Source organism: Microtus oregoni, unplaced genomic scaffold (genome assembly GCF_018167655.1).
Source record: "Microtus oregoni isolate MIOR12 unplaced genomic scaffold, Mior012 000155F_ref0000269, whole genome shotgun sequence".
In the NCBI taxonomy this organism is placed as follows: domain Eukaryota; kingdom Metazoa; phylum Chordata; class Mammalia; order Rodentia; family Cricetidae; genus Microtus; species Microtus oregoni.
In genome coordinates, this window is record NW_024544810.1 from 154285 (window position 1) to 168306 (window position 14022).

At 43.6% G+C, this 14022-nt stretch overlaps 1 protein-coding gene across 1 annotated transcript; it reads left to right on the forward strand.

The window, feature by feature from the left end:
• Positions 1 to 230: 230 nt before the first annotated feature.
• Positions 231 to 1247, forward strand: LOC121445063 (Y-box-binding protein 1-like). The gene has a single exon (XM_041647057.1). The coding sequence runs from the start codon at positions 231 to 233 to the stop codon at positions 1245 to 1247; it is 1017 nt and encodes a 338-aa protein (XP_041502991.1).
• The last annotated feature ends 12775 nt before the right edge of the window (positions 1248 to 14022 follow it).

Below are 14022 nucleotides of genomic sequence, written 5' to 3' on the forward strand. Positions count from 1 at the left end.
TCCATGATAGTCTGATAGGTTACAGGGGTAACTTGAGGTTTCCTTTATTTGTTGAGACTTTCTTTGTGACCAAGTCTGTGATCAGTTTTGGAGAGGGCTCAATGAGGTGCTGTTAACCTCTAATTTTGTAGTTGTCTTTTCCTAGGTTTATTTAAGAATGTCTTTCTTCTCTCTTTAAGGGCCTCAATCCTCATCACAAACTTGGTTTTACGATTGTTTTCTTGAGGTCGATGGACACCGGGAGTGGACAGCTGGCCCCAGAGAGCCCTGAGAGCACCACCCAGGCTGCTGATCTAGTCACCAATCCACCACTGGAGGAGACACAGCAGTCCCTGCAGACTGGAGTCACCACTACAGCAGCCATTACCAGTGAGGCGAAGACCCAGCAGCCAGCTGTTGCCCCTGATGCCATCCTCAGGGCTGTAGATACCAAGCCTGGCTCTATGAGCAGCAGCGCAGGCAGTGACATCCCAGGCTGTCTCACACCAGCAGTGCCGGCCATCAGGGAGAAGAAGCAAATCGCAGGGAAGGTTTTGGGCATAGTTAAATGGTTCAATGTCAAGAAGGGTTACGGATTCATTAAGGTAAATGACACCAAAGAAGACATATTCGTCCACCAGTCTGCCATAAAGATGAATAACCCCAAGAAGTACCTTCGCAGGGTAAGAGACGGAGAGTCTGTGGAGTTTGATATTGTTGAAGGAGAAAAGAGTGCAATGGCGTTAAATGTTACAGGCCCCGGTGGAATAAAAATTCGAGGTGGTAAATATGCATCAGAGCATAACCAGCATAGAAGCTATCGAGGCCGTAGGGGTCCTCCACGTAATTCCCAGCAATATTACCGGAATAGGAAGATTGGTGGAAGGAAGGAGCAATCAGAATGCACTCATGAAGGCCAAGCTCAACAAGACCAGCAAAGACAAGTGATGGAGGGTGCTGGCCAACAAGGTACAAAAGGGAGAGATGTACCAGTGAGACCGGATAAGTATCGCAATTACAGACCACAGTTCCACAGGGGCCCACCTCGCCAAAGACAGCAAAGACAGGACAGCAATGGGCACTATGAGGAAAATCAAGGGGAGGAGACCCAAGGTCAGCAGCCACCTCGACGTCATAATCACTGCAACTTCAATCACCAACAAAGACGCCCAAAGAAGCCACAGAGTGGGAAAGAAATAACAAAGGCATGTGATCCACCATATAAGAATCTGTCTGCAGCCAAGACCAAGCAAGGCGTGACTGAGTAAATGCCGGGTTACCATCTATACCATCACGTGGTCTGCATATCCAAGAAGAAATGGAGATGAAATACCAAGAATAACGAATGAACATCAAGTGCTTTCTTTGGACAGTTGACCGGATACAATAGAAATATCAGCATTAACTATGCAGCATGTCTTACCTAACAAATGTGTTGTGTATTTTTAATTTGGTATTTTTCAATACACCTTCAGTGTTCTTTAAATTATGCCAACCAACTGCAAACACCTCTAAATAAAGGTCTTAAATACTAATTCCAAAAGATCATTTCTTGTGCTTAGGCTGTTTTGGAATATCAGGGCATGCTGTACTGGAATGGCTGGGCTCTGGTGGTGACATCGTGCCCTGGGCTTCTGGTGGGGTAGGGTGTTTCTACCTGGTTTTGAAGGAGTGGGCCTGATCTGTGGGTATAAGAGATTGAATGTAATTGGCCCCCATAATCTCATGGGGAGTGGCAATAATACAAGGGGTGGATTTGTTGGAGTGACTTTGGCCTTTTTGGAGGAAGTGAAGGTTGTCACTGTGGGGTGGGCTTTGAGGTTTTCTATGCTCATGATACCACCCACTTTCTCCATCAACTTACTGTTATCTGCAAGATGTAGGAGTCTCAGCTACTCCTCCAGAACCATGTGTGCCTAAATCCCACCATGCTTCCCACCAAAATGATAATCATTTGTATTTATTAAATTATGTGCTATACCCCTCAATTAAATTTTTCCTTTATATGAGCTGCCATGGTCATAGTGTCTCCTCACAGCAATAAAAACCCTAAGATTGAAGGTGGTTCATGATAGTACCAGTTCTACCCCCATAACCTGTTTCTCCATCAGTAAAATGAGACAGATCAAGCCAAACTAAATAAGTAAAAGAACAGGTTTACCTGAATAAGTAATCCTGAGAGTTCTCCTCCCAGAGATCGAGGATGGAGAAGCTGTGCTAAAAAATGTAAAGAGGAAAACTTTACAGGTTATGGATAAGAAACGATGACATGCTCTCTCAAGCAGAGTTTGTGCTCAAGTACAGAGAAACCTGAATGCTGAGGTGAGGATTTGGGCTGCAGGAGTCTTGTGTTTGAAGATTGTGGAATCTTCTGCAATGTGGATTTACCTTCTAGTTATAGGAGGCAACCAACAAAATAGCCTTTACAGATTGGGGAGTCTGTTGAAACCCCTACCAATAACTCAAGTCAGAGTTCCCATGTGTAGCATAGGAGCTTTTGATATCTAGACCATATATGACTCTTAGGGGTGAAGGGCATTATTTCACAAGTGGCATAAATTCATTTCAAATATGTGTAGATGTATACAGACCCTCTTGTATATAATATACCTATATTTTAATAATGCATATAATAGAATTTCCCTAAAGCTTTTTCAATCATCCCAGGAGTTCTTTATCTCTCCTCTGGCTTTTTCCTTCAGCGGCAACTTTGTTGTTCTGAAAAAGCAAACTCCTATTTCCTTATTTTCCGCTTCCTGGCACCAATGTCCCTTTTCTACAGCGCCTTCCCCCGCTTCACATTAACGTCTCATTTACTTTCCTGGTGTCTACAATAACTCCAGGTCATATAATCACAGCTGAAGATGTGGATTAAGGCAACACAGAGAAGAGGCAACCTTTGACATTTGCTGCTCTGAGTCCCAATGCCCTCATTCAATATACTATTTTCTACTTCCATCCTTTTACCTGAAGATTGCTGTTAGTACCCACAGTTTTGAATCAGTCCCATCTCCAGAATGGGCAAAAAGTTAAAACCTATTCTTGCTCTTCAAGGACCAGGCAACAGAATATCTGATTTAGGGCATGTTAACTGTGTGTATTGAGATATATGGAGGTAATTATGCTTGTTTGTTCCTTGTGTCATGGGACGGAAGTCTTCTGCCCTCCCCTTTTGATTGTGGTATATCAAGACTGTGAACATAAACTTGTGTGTTCTGTTACAATGTTCTCTGGAAGCCCTCGCTTAAACATCTTTAATGATTCTTGGCCATTTGAGATTCTTCTGTTGAAAATTCTCTATTTAAATCTGTACCCCATTTTTAGTTAGATTGTTTGCTTTGTTTATATTTAGTCTCCTGAGTTCTTTATATATTTTGGAAAGCATCCCTCTGTCAGATGTAGGATGGTAAAGATCTTTTCCCATTCTGTATGCCACCATTATGCCCTAGTGACAGTGCCCTTTGCCTTGTAGAAGCTTTTCTGTTTTATGAGGTCCCATTTACTAATTGTGGATCTTAGTACCTTTGTTATTGGTGCTCTCTTCAGGAAATTATCTCCTGTGCCAATGCATTTGAGATTATATCCAACTTTCTCTTCTGTCGCATTTAGTGTATCTATCTGGGTTTACGTTGAGGTCTTTTATCCACTTGGGCATGAGTTTTGTGGTGAGTGATAAATATGGATCTTGTTGCCAAAATCCAGTTACACCAGTACCATTTATTGAAGATGCTGTCTCTGTGTATTTCTGCGCTTTTTAAATTAACAAATCAGGTGTCTATAGGTGTGTGGGATTCAGGCTGAGTCTTCTCTTTGATTCCATATATCAACCTGTCTGTGTTTATGGGCTTTTTATCACCATAGTTCTGTAGCACATCTTAAAATCAGGGATGGTGATACCTTTGGACGTTCTTTTATTGTTCAGGATTGTTTTAGCTATTCTGTTTTTTTTTATTTGTTTGTCCCAAATGTAGTTGAATATTGTCTTTTCTAGTTCTATAAAGCATTATATTTGGATTTTATGGGGATTTCATTGAATCTATAGTTTGCTTTTGGTAAGCTAGCCATTTTATCTATGGTGATCCTACAGATTCATGCACATCTTTTAATATCTACTTCAATTTCTTGCTTCAAAGACATAAAGTCTTAATCATAGAAGTCTTTCATTTGCCTGATGAGTAGAGTTACACCAAGATATATTCTATTATTTGTGGCAGTTGTAAATGATGTTATTTCCCTGATGTCTTTCATAGCACATTTATAATTTGTATATAAGAAAGATACTGATGGGGGGATATCTTGTATTCAACCACTTTGTTGAAGGTGTTTATCAGTTGTAGGAGTACTCTTGTAGTATTTTGGGGCTGCTTATGTATGCTATCATATCATCTGTGAATAGCAATACTTTGACTTCTTCCTTTCCAGTCTGAATGCACTTGATCTCCTTCAGTTTTCCTATTGGTCTAGCTAGAGCATCAAGTATTATATTGAATAGATATGGAGAGAATGGACAGTCTTGTCTTATTCCTGAGTTTAGAGGAACTGCTCTGAGTTTCTCTCCAGTTAATTTCTTTTGGATATAGCCTTGCAGCAAACTGCCTTCATTGTGTTGAGATATGTTTCTTATAGTCCTATTCTCTCCAGGACTATTATCTTTCATGCATTTTGGATTTTTGTCAAAATTTTGAGGCATCTAAGTTGATATTGTATGTGTTTTCCTTTCAATTTGTTTATATGGTGGATTATATTGATTGGATTTTGTATCCTGAATCACCCCTACATCTCTAGGATGAAGCCTACATGGTCAAGGTGGACGATTCAGTGTCTAAATGTAGTCCTCTGACCTCCACATATGAGTGAACACACAGAGACAAGTAAAAATCACCCTCCACCTGTGTGTGTGTGTCTCTCTCTGTCACACACACACTACAGTGGATTGTAGAAATGTATTACATGAGAATCTTGACTGTGTGCTATGGACATAGTGTCAGAGAGTAACAGTAGGAACTGAAATTCACCACTTTGCCTTCTTTTTCTACTTAGCCTGGAGAAGGAAGGATGGGTCCTGTGCATCAGCACAACTCTCAGTGCTACCTTAGAGTGGGATACAAAAGCCTGGGATCTAGCAGCCTCAGCAAGCTAGGCTTTGGCACCCACCTGCAATGCGGGGATTAAGGACATGAGTCATGGTGACAAGCAGAGAGGAGATTTGTTCAATGTGTCCATATTGGGAAGAATATTAAATACAGGACTACAGTAACTACCAGTTTAGCGTGGAGCTACTGAACAAAAGCTTGTGGTGAGTATAGAGGAGAACTGGAACCTGGGGTACAAGTATGCATAACTAAGCAGTCCTGGTCAAGACGCGGCTCTGCCAATCATTGTATCAGTGTGAGCCCTGCAAGCTGTTCTGAAGTCCTGATCTGTCGTGACTGAAAGAGAGCAGCCTGACTCTCAGGAGAGGACTGCTTCTCCTCCAGTGTGTGGTCCTTATATCCTAGATAAGTACCTTCTTCCGGGGAGGGCGGTTGTCCCGAGTGTTCCTGCTGCTCCACTCCACAAAGTGACTCAAAAGGAGTGATTAAGGCGTCTCTGTTCCTTCAGACAAAGTAGAAAAGGATGAGATGTCAGGCCTCCATTCTGCCCTTACTTGCCTTGTGGGTATGTGAGAGAATTCCATACTTTTCAGAAAGAAGAAATACGAGTTCACAACTAAGGAAAACTGAGTTGATGTGTTACCAATTACTCTGTGGACTGAGAATTCCTTTCATACCCTGGGAAAGGTGCCCATAAAACTAGACTGAGGACAGCAATTTGTTTTTTAAATAAGTACTGGCATCTTATTATAAGTAGCTGAGCTCTACCCTACTGGAGGACACTGCTGTGTGAGAAAGGACACCCATGTGTGTGCGCGCGCGCGCACACACACACAAACACACACACAAACCCGTGTGCAGCTGGTGAGGCTAACCTCCCCATCCTCACCTCCCTACAGATGTTCAGCGCCCTGGAGGAGGAATATTTCCTCATGGATGAACAGAGCAGGCCTCCCCCATTTTTTTCTCTGCTAGAATCACTCTGCTACTTACCCTTCTGGTGGGGACTCCTGCCACTGCCCCTGGAAAGTCTCTAGCAACCTAATAAAGTACAGCCAAACATAATTCTTGTGTGACGCTGCCATCTTGTGGTCATGGACATCAATATCTAACACATTGTTCATTGACACAGTGAATAAATGACCTTTCTACAGAGGGCCAGCATTCAAGCCATAGAGAGTGCCAGTCTGTTAAGTTTGCTGGTAGGCAGTGCGTTCATTTAGAACTCGGGCGAGAGACCTCTTCCTAATCCAACAAAAGACAAGGCTCCCTTATAGCCACAGAGACAAAGCAGCTACAAAGGTTGGTAGTAATAACTGGATTCCAACACCACCCAGTCCTCTGGGTGTTTGCTGTTATTGTAACATCTATAACAAAACACCTGTATACAGGCACACTGCTCACTGTTCTGCATGGATCTGAGCAACAGGTACTAGAAGAGCAAAGCAGGTTTGCTACCGTGGCTCTCCAAAAGCATTCTGTCACTCTCAAATATGCTTCCTGAAGCGTCGGGGCCATAAGGACAGGTAAAGCCTACATGGGGAAAGTCAGTTCAAGTAGCTCCCAGACTCAGTCAGAAGGACTCACTGCTGGAGAAACACATCCTCACAGCAGACAGTGCTCTTGCCACAACCCAAGTCCTTACCCAGACAGACCCAATTACTCCCTGCATCCAGAGTTCTATCATGCCTTTGTCAGGGGCAGAAACGAGCACAAATTTGGATTGACAACAAAGTCCTGTTTATTAAAACGAGCACGGTGTCTAGATGACTGAGTTAAACTGAGCCCTCCTTGGGTGTCACTGCTGCCTGAGGAAAAAGCTACTGACCATATCAGCCAGGTCACCAGGCTAACTGCCACCTCCTCCTCACACGGGCTCTTATTTGATGTGGGATGGAGCAGGGAATGACCAGCATTTTCAAAACAAGAAAAGTAACGTTGTGTCTGACTTTTTGCCAATGGTGTGTGGTGATATTTTGTTTGTGCTTTAACAAATAAAGCTTGCCTGAAGACCAGAGTACAGAGCTAGTTAGCCATAGAGGTCAGGCAGTGGTGGTGCACACTTTTAATCCCAGCACTAGGGAGACAGAGTGTATGTGGATCTCTATGAGTTTGAAAGCAGCCTGATCTACAGAGTGACTTCCAGGACAGCCAGGGCTGTTACACAGAGAAACACTGTCTTGAAAGAAATGAAAGAAAAACAAATCAAAAAACACTGTAAGAACATGCAGAGTGCATTGTGCCTCTGCTAAATCCTGAGCTCCTCTCTCTGCCCAGGCATGTCACTCCTGTATCTACCTTTCAAGTGCTTGGATTAAAGGTGTGAGCCACCACTGCTTGGCTCTGTTTCTCTTTTAGATTTATTCAATCTCCTATAGCTCAGGGTGCCCTTAAACTCAGAGATCCATCTGCTTCTGTCTCCTGAATGCTGGGATAAATGTGTCTGCCTGGCCTCTATGGCCAACTAGTGTGGCTAGCTCTGCACTATGATCTTTAGGCCAGCTTTATTTCTTAAAGCACACAAAAAATCACAAGAGTGTTAGCACACGAATTGAGGGAGCCATTCCAATTTATCGGAGCAAAATATAACAAATTACTTGTCAGGCTCTGTGCAGAAAGAGTACCTTTGTCCAATAGTTTTTGCCTATGATATATGAGTATATGTATACATAAATATATACATATGCATGTGTTTATGTGCATATATATAGTCAACTTCTTGTCAGTGGTTAACAGATTGACTACCCAGTCTTTACAGAGTCAAAATGAAATCTAGTAAGCACAAAGCTCAGATGTTTGGGATGAGCAAATGTGGTTGGTAGGTAGGGAAGTCAACCTATTTCATCCTGCTCTGTTCTTCCCTTTACATCACACACTAGCTCCCTCATAGCAAAATTCGGAATGTGGGGTATGGAAAACATCACTGAAGCTGATGACATAAGCAACCCGCCAATGCAGCTAAGCCTCTTGGAGGATGCTCATTTCCTAGAATTTTGGGTAGATCCATCTCACAGGAGGTGGGAGCTTTGGGGCTAGTGAGCTCTTTCAAGTTGAGACTTATCGAGGAACAAACCCAGCCGAGACACTGACACAGAGTCATGTGGGTTTATACTGCATGCTAGAAAATAGGGCATAGAGGGCCCACAGTCGAACTGTAAATCAAGTCCCTTTCATCGAGACTGTCTCTGAGGAAGCCAGAGCTGCTGCATATGCCCTGATGGTGTAGTAGCACCTACACAGACTTCCTTCCGCTTAAGCAGGAAGACACCACCCTCTGCTAATGCTATTGATGAGTGAACAAACTTACATTTAGACAAAAATTATGTGTATGGGTGTTTTATCTGCGTGTATGTCTGTGGGCCGTGGTCATGCGTAGTGCTGTTGGAGACCAGAAGTGGGTGTCGGATCCTTTGGAACTGGAGTTAGAAAGGGTTGCCAGCTGCCCCTGAGGGCTGGCTATAGAACTCGGGTCACTCTTTAAGGTTTTATGTAATCACATGAATACGAGGGTGTGTCCATGTGAGAGCCTCTCACGAGTGTGCAAATAGCTACTAGAGGCTAAAGGGGGAAATCCGAGCCCCTGAAGTTACAGCCATCATTAGCTACCCAACTTAGATGCTGGGAAGCAACTTCACCCTCCGGAATAGCAGTCAGTGATCTTTACCCCTGAGCAATATTTCCAGTCCCATGAAATACCTTTTAATCCTTTAGAACTGCCAAAGTTAACTAGTTAGTGCCCGTGGCGTGTCAGAGGAGTAGCAGGTGGCAGCTGAGCTTCGGAAATTTAGCCCCACCAGAGTGGAAGGCACTGATGGGTGAAATCTCAGACAGGCAAGGCCCTGAGGGCTTCAGTTCCACAATATCTCTGTGCCTATTTTGCCACTGTCATTTTTCTCTCGTATCCGGCATGGTGGGAATGGGATTGGGAGATCTCTACTGTCTTTAATGTGGTGTGATTATCTCATGGAAATATTCCATTCTACTGGGCATTTTTACCTGTGGGTTATTATAAAGATAATTTCCTTTTAAGCTGTATTGTTTAATTGAAGTAATGACTTTTAGACAATAATAGTGTTAGTTCAAATACAATTTTCTATGATTAAGGCTTTCTAACAAATATAGTAAGGGATTATAGTGGAAGCTATTCTGGTGGGAAAAGTAATACAGGTAAAGGTGGGACATAGTGTGTCCCCAGCCCTAGAAAGCAGAGGCTGCTGGAGGTAGACAATAAGAACAAGGAAGTGTCACACAGCTAGGATTACAAGTTTCTCTTGAGAAGCCATATAGACTACGGTTTAGGTTAATGATTAAGGAAAACAACTGAGTCCCATGAGTTAGCTCAAGTTCTTTCTGATGTTGAGAAATGTGTTCATGAGTTTTAGTGTGCATCATACCTAAAACAAAGCTTTACACAATTGACTTCTGTAACTAGAAAACCAGGAGCTGGATGGTTTCTTAAGATAATTGGGCAGGACTCTAAAATCTGAAAACTGAAACTAGCGACCTGGCTTCTGGCGATTATAAAAACTACTGCCTCTGTAAATGGTTATGGCTGGAAGGCTCCTGACCTATGAGAAGTCTAAGAGATAAATGTTTAACTCTATGTGGATTCTTGGGAATCATTTTTTCACCTATAACACACAAAATGTTTAATCATGTAAGGGAATGGGTAACATGTTGTTTTTGACTTGTATAAATTCACTTAAAAATAGAATGTAGTGGGCTGGAGAGATGGCTCAGTAGTTAAGAGCACTGGCTGCTCTTCCAGACGTCCTGAGTTCAATTCCCAGCAACCACATGGTGGCTCACAACCATCTGTAATGAGATCTGGCGCCCTCTTCTGGCACGTGGGCATACATGGAGGCAGAATGTTGCATACATAATAAATAAATAAATCTTTAAAAAAATAGAATGTAGCCTTATTATAATTTTTATATTGCTCAAAAGATTTTTCTGGGGTCTATAAGCTGTAGCTGTAAGGAAAATGTGTGCAGAGGTTTCCCGTCCTGGGAGCTACTTCCTAATTACCACACAGAGAGTTATACTAATTGTAAATGCTCGGCCACTAATTCTGGCTTATTACTAAGTAGATCTTATATTTTAAGTTAACCCATATTCCTTCTACACTCTGCCATTGGGTGGTACCTTTATTAGCTTGATATGTTCATCTCCAGCTCCCTCTGCCTCTGGTTGGTGACCCCTCTGACTCTGTCCTTCTTCTGCCCATCATTCTCAGTTTGATTTTCTTGCCTAACTTTATCCTGTTCAGCTGTTGGCCAGTCAACTTGTTTATTAAACCAATCATGGTGACATATTCACACCATGTACAGAGGGATTATTCCACAGCATAAAAAAAATAAAGACACAGAATGGAAACATCAGGGGAGATGAACAGAACAGAAAAGGAATGGAGTCAAACAAGAATAATAAAATGAAGAACTAAGCTTTTGCCCTCAGAAAAGTCCTCGTATGACCTTTTGTCCAGTGGTTTGCATGCTCTGCATCTCCTCTTCAGTTTCTCTGACCTGCTGAAGGCTTGACATTCATCAGCACCCTAGGTGAGACCCTGATATGTTGGAGATGGGGGGAAGGGGAGTGTGTGTTTCTCTTTTTAGCGGGCCACAGAGAATTGAATTTAGCAACAAGAGCATTGCAGGACAACTTTGCTTGGAATTTCCCCACCGAGTTTATGGTACTTCAGTTTTAGGTATCCTAGAAGGATATAATATGCTATAAAAATTAAGACCATTGGGAAAATTTGAAGGACAATAACAGTTAGCCAAACACCACAATCATAGTTATATCGGGTCCATGCCCATAACACAGAAATGCACCCTCTGCATTTTAATTTGCAACAAACAAACCACTGAAGAATGTGCTGACACCAATCACTACACAATCACCAGTTTTCATGAGCATGGGAGTGCAGCCATTAACAAAGGAGTCCTTCCTGGTACTGACACTGCTTCCTTCTCTCCCACAGGGAACCCAGGGCCCAGGCACTTTCAGCTTTTCCTTCTCCCTCACAGAACACCCAGAGCCTAGCCTCTCCTCTCCCAGTCCCCCTGAGGACTCCCGAGTCAGCCTCCACTCTCTGTCTGGTCTCCTCATCGTGCGGCACCAGCCAAGAACAGGAGTCAGCAGCATGTGGCGAGCGGAGCAGCCTCACACTCTGCCTGTGCACGTCCCTATGCAAGGGCTCCATGAACAGACTTTGTCCTCATCTGGACAGCTAGAAAACAGAACCAGCTGCCTCTCGACCCAGTAACACCCTGGAGATGACATCCAAGGGACAAGCCCACTTGTCCCCTGTGTCTTCTGGACACAGAAGAGCTCCAACTCTTAAGCCTGTGCACTGTTGCTGTCCCCTTTCCTTACATGAGAACTTCCTACTGTCACAAAGTCCGCTATACCCCTATCTGTGGTTATCCTGACCCTGGTGACGATCACCCTTATTTCTGATGGTGAGTACTATACCCTGATCCGTGGTTAGCCTGACCCTGGTGACCATCACCCTTATTTCTGATGGTGAGTACCCTGTAAGCGTCAATGTTAGCCTGACCCTGGTGACCATCACCCTTATTTCTGATGGTGAGTACCCTGTAAGCGTCAATGTGTATATGAAACACATCCAAAGATGACATGATCCAGGTCATACTGGGAGCAAGAGAAATCATCCATTGTGTCTGTCCATGTTACTGACACACCCAGAGACATCAACACCGGGTAGTACTTCTGTCTACTAGGAAGCAACTCCCTTCCAGCTGAGACCACTCCACAATAAGCCTTGTGAGTCGCAGATGCGCTTCCAAACCGTGTGGAGACGCCTTGTGTTTCAATTCACGGGATACCCATGCCATCAATTCCTGCCGTTAACCCACCAAGCAGTGGACCACTGTCTGCTGTGCCTGGTCTCAGAAACAGCATCACTCCTATGTCTCAAATGTTACAGGTGCTCTAACAGTTAACACACAGTACTAACTGCTCTGGTGCAAGCTGCCGCCACGCTGCTGCCATCTTGTGGTCATGTCTTTTTCCTTGTCTTTAAGTCCCTGAGATCACCACTCTGAATCATTAGAAAAGTGCAGAGGCCAAGATGGAGATGAAAACAAGCTGGATAACAGGAAGGATGAGCCATCCTGGCCTTTCTACGTTTGGTGGAGCAGCTCTTGCTTTCAAAGCATTCTGAATAACATTTGCCTGTCCATATGTGAATGGGCGCCCCTCACTTCTCATGTGGAAATTGAGGTTGGTGGCAAGGAGCAACTAACAGAAACAAGAACCATGGCAAACTCTGGCCCAAGAGTCGATCCTCTTCTGTCAACACCCATAAAGCTAGTGCGCTAGTGGTGAGCTTGCAGGTGGAGGAAAAATGCCAGCTCTTGCCTCCTTTCTGAAAGGAATGCCGGTGTCTTCAGGGAGGGCACAGAGTATTTGGCCCCCAAGCTAACACAGGTTTGGTTGAGTCATACTGCTGGCCAGCTGAAACCTAACCTAACCGACTTAAGCATGCTTTGCTCACTGGTGTCTTCTTGCTGTCTGTGTCACCTAATTCTCTGCTCAGTGTTGGGCTTCCTCTGTCACCCTCTTGATGTACTCCTTAATGCCTAGGTCTCTTTCTTCCCTTACTTCAGCTACTTCAAGGGGAAAGAAGGAAGCTTCTCTGTCCCCAGGAGAGAATAAAATGCGTATGCGTGGTGCAAAACTTCAAGGGGCAGGGGATTCAAATGTCCCTCGTCTCGTGGGTGTGTCTTAGCACTGTTGAGATTTTTCAGGTTACAGTAATGCCATTTTGCCCGATCCAATGGTCACCAATCACACTGGTTTTGTGCCTTTAAACCAACCTGTGTGACGTGTTTGCCTTCCCAAAAAATTGTATTCCACCAATGATGCCACTGTCACTGGAAAAAGCCTTCAAAAATAGCCTAGCAATAAAGCTATCTGATGGTCTTCCATGAGTTCTACCATATACAGGCTTCTAGTATGAGCAGCAAGTGTGGTGAGTTTGTTAAAACACTCCTTAAAAATAGGTCTGTTCTAGTCTACCTTGCCACACCCACATCTACAACAACGTAGCTGCTGTGTGACAACTGCAGTAAAGTAGGACATTCAGGTATGCTGCTATTGGTGCATCAGCTTCATTTCCTTAGGATATACATGCAGAAGCAGGATAACTACATCAACTGCATCATCATTTGGTAGATCTACCTTTAGATTTTTGAAGGACCCATACTGTTCTCCACAATGACTGAACTAACTTGCATTTACATCAAGAGTGTATATAAGCTTTATTCCTCCATATCCTAACCAAACATTTGTTTTATAATTACGAATGATTTTAATTGGGGTGGGATGACATTGTTTTCTTAAAAGTATGTTTAATTTATTATTTGAGTAGTCCATATATGTACACAATGCCCTTTGATCGTATCTGCCCTCTTCTTCCTCCTAATTCCTCTCAGATTCCCCCACCATGTTCCACTCCCAACTTTTGTACCCCCTTTTAAATGCACTGACTTCAGTTAGTGATATCTGTATGTGTATGGGTGAAGGTTCATCCACTAGAACATGGGCAATGATCAGGGCTCACATCCCTGAGGAAAACTGAGTTTTCCTCCACCAGCAAACTTCAATGGCCAATGGCTCCTCAGGCGCAGAGAGGCTTCATAGCCCCACCCCTCTTCCAGTCTGGAATACTGGAAAGTTTGACCTTTTGAAGGCAATCATAGTCACTGTGAGTACATGAGTGTGAAGTCCCTGTCTCATCCAATAAACAGCCTTTCCCATCCTATCCTCTGCCTCTTACCATCTTTCTGCCTCCTCTTCTGCATTGTCCCCTGCACCTTAGGGTACGGGGTGTGATCCAGGTCTCAGTGGGGACTGAGAACTCCACAGGTATGTATTTTCTGCATCTGGCCAGTTGTGCATCTCTTATTAACTGCCATATTCT